The sequence below is a fragment of the Salvia hispanica genome, chromosome 3 (assembly GCF_029641045.1).
Source record: "Salvia hispanica isolate PSC_SH4W2 chromosome 3, Shi_PSC_v1, whole genome shotgun sequence".
Lineage (NCBI taxonomy): Eukaryota > Viridiplantae > Streptophyta > Magnoliopsida > Lamiales > Lamiaceae > Salvia > Salvia hispanica.
In genome coordinates this window covers 28129923-28132266 of record NC_142694.1, presented here as the reverse complement: position 1 = coordinate 28132266, position 2344 = coordinate 28129923, and the positions used below count along the sequence as shown (strand labels likewise).

The 2344-nt window shown below is 44.3% G+C and overlaps 1 protein-coding gene across 1 annotated transcript; it reads right to left on the bottom strand.

Annotated features, from left to right (window-relative positions):
• Nucleotides 1–577: 577 nt before the first annotated feature.
• On the bottom strand, nt 578–2047 carry LOC125217064 (aspartic proteinase PCS1-like). Its single transcript, XM_048118888.2, has one exon. It carries the CDS (start codon nt 1959–1961, stop codon nt 675–677), a length of 1287 nt encoding a protein of 428 aa, XP_047974845.1. The 5' UTR covers nt 1962–2047; the 3' UTR covers nt 578–674.
• Nucleotides 2048–2344: the final 297 nt, after the last annotated feature.

Sequence of the window (2344 nt, the reverse complement as noted above, 5' to 3'; positions counted from 1 at the left end):
TAGAATAGTACTCCATACAAAATGAAATTTACTCAAGAATCGCTCATCAAATCACTCGAGTATATCTGGAAGGCATAATTTTCCACAAAGAGTAAATACATTGATATATGATTCGAACAAGTGTCGCATGAATTAAAGTGGGATGTGACACTTGAAAAGATATCCAAGATTGAGACATCTCCCAAAAAAATGTTTTGTTTTTTCATAAAACCCTGATTTAAGTTTATTATTTAATTGTTTAGCATACAAATAAAATATAAATAAATTAAATAGGATGTGGTTTGATACATTTCAGCAAAGAATAAAGAGTGGACGGGAGACTCTCGTAAAGTGGCGCAATAATTAGATTATTGCTGGCTGATCACGACAATTAATGGTTTATTGTGGCGGTTGTTTTTTTTGAAAAATAAGTATTACTTGCTATTTATGCAAAGAATAAATAATTCAATCTCGTAAACTAGCCACTACAAGTAACAACTACACTTGTAAACAGTGACATCAACTTTTATGTAGTTTTGCATGAAGCCAAATTAATTAGGTCACACGGGTTTAACGAACGCATATGACAACATCCAACTGATTCACTAATTTAATTTCGTCACAATTTATACTTATTTTTCATTAAAATAAATGATTTACATGTATACACAAAATGAAATTCATGAGGAAGATGATCATGCCGACTTGCTACAATCAGCTGCTCCAAATCCTATTTGCCTATTATTCATATCAAATTCCACCCAAAGATTTTGCTGATGAAAATTGCCAATAATATTACTAGCAACGCCCAACGATTCCGATCGGCCGATGGCGACGCAATGCACACCGTCACCAACTTCATCTAAAATCCTCTCTTTATTGATCACAATCTCCGCGCCATTATCGAATTCGAAAGCCATGTCGCCTATGGACCGTCCGATCTCGACCGCGTCCCCGTCGAAGCACATATCCAACGAGCCTCCGTAAACGTACCCCTTCTTCAATTTCGGACCCGCTACCCTCACGACTTGGTCCCTCACCCTGGCATAGGCTGCGTCCACTAGAAAGGTGTATTGAGTGCCCGAATCAATCATGGTCTGCCCAGACCCAGTAGCATCCGGGCGAAACACCGCCGCTGAGATATTCAATTTTTTCCCTCCAATTTTGATCCCAGCCAGGCCTACCGTGTAGGCCAGTGGGTCAAAATTGGGGGTTTGTTGACTTTTGGGGAAAGTCAAAAGTTTGATGTAGTTAAATGTATTTGAATTGGGGTTGTGGCCTAGGTAAAAGCCGCCTGTCGGAGAGACCGTGTCGCGGCGCGGCACGCAGTAGGAGAATTTCGGGACCTTGGCTTGGGAAATGAAGGACAGGCGTCCGAGGTTCATTCCGAGAATGCCCTCGGCCTCGCCAGAGTCGGTGGCGCAGCCGAGGATCAGGGGAGGGGTAGTTTGGGAAGTGGAGAGAGTGAATTTTTCTCTGACGAGATTGCCCTCGGCGAGGGTCCCGTCGGCGTAGAAGTAGGAGTAGTGGCAGAGGCGGTTCTGGTCGCAAGTGGTGGGGAGGGTAAAATCGGGAATCCGGGGCTTGCAGAGGGGGTGGTTGCAGGGGAGGACGGAGAAGGAGGAGGAGAGGGAGGGATCAAAGGGCGCCTGAGGAGGCTGCTGCCGCGGCGATTTCCGGTGGCACTGAATCCACGAGAGCTGGCTGCCGGTGTCCACCACCATCTTCTGCGTCTGCGGCGGCGTGCCGATTGGGAGCGAGACGATCAGGGCCATTGAGTACTTGAACGAGGAGTGGAAGTTGTATCCCGACGACGAGCCAGCGCCCTTGTTGGCTGCAAGAGATGATAAATACCTAGCTTTGAAAGCGGAGGTGTTGGACAGGGGAGCGGAAGTGAGGGGGAAGGAGCCATGTTGAAGAGAGGGGTGGAAAGTGGAGAGTAGTGTGAAGAGGAGGAGGGAGAGGGAGGTGGAGGAAGCCATTGTTGAGGAGTGGAGCTGGGAGTGAGCGTGGGGATTTCATTTATATGGCTTTCAAAGCCCACAAAAAGGGAATCACGCGGTTTTCACTTTGCTAATTATAGAGTGCTTGTGTCTAATAATCCCCATTTAGCTTTCCCTCAAATTTTCAAAAACAAAGAAAAATCACTAGTCCTCTACATTGCTATAAAGCTCTTAATGCTATATTTTATTGAAACATCTTCTTGTCTCGTCGTCTACAAATTAGTGATCTTGATTTCTCTATAAGTCAGTATATAACCCTTTCCTTATAAGATCATTTATCCGCGCAAACCCAAATTGATAATGAATTTCTTTGCTACAAGTATACTGATGTCAAATGATTCTATTGAAAAAATGATAATATT

Excerpts from the sequence above, each read along its gene's own strand:
- LOC125217064 (XM_048118888.2), bottom strand. The coding sequence starts at position 1,961 with ATGGCTTCCTCCACCTCCCTCTCCCTCCTCCTCTTCACACTACTCTCC.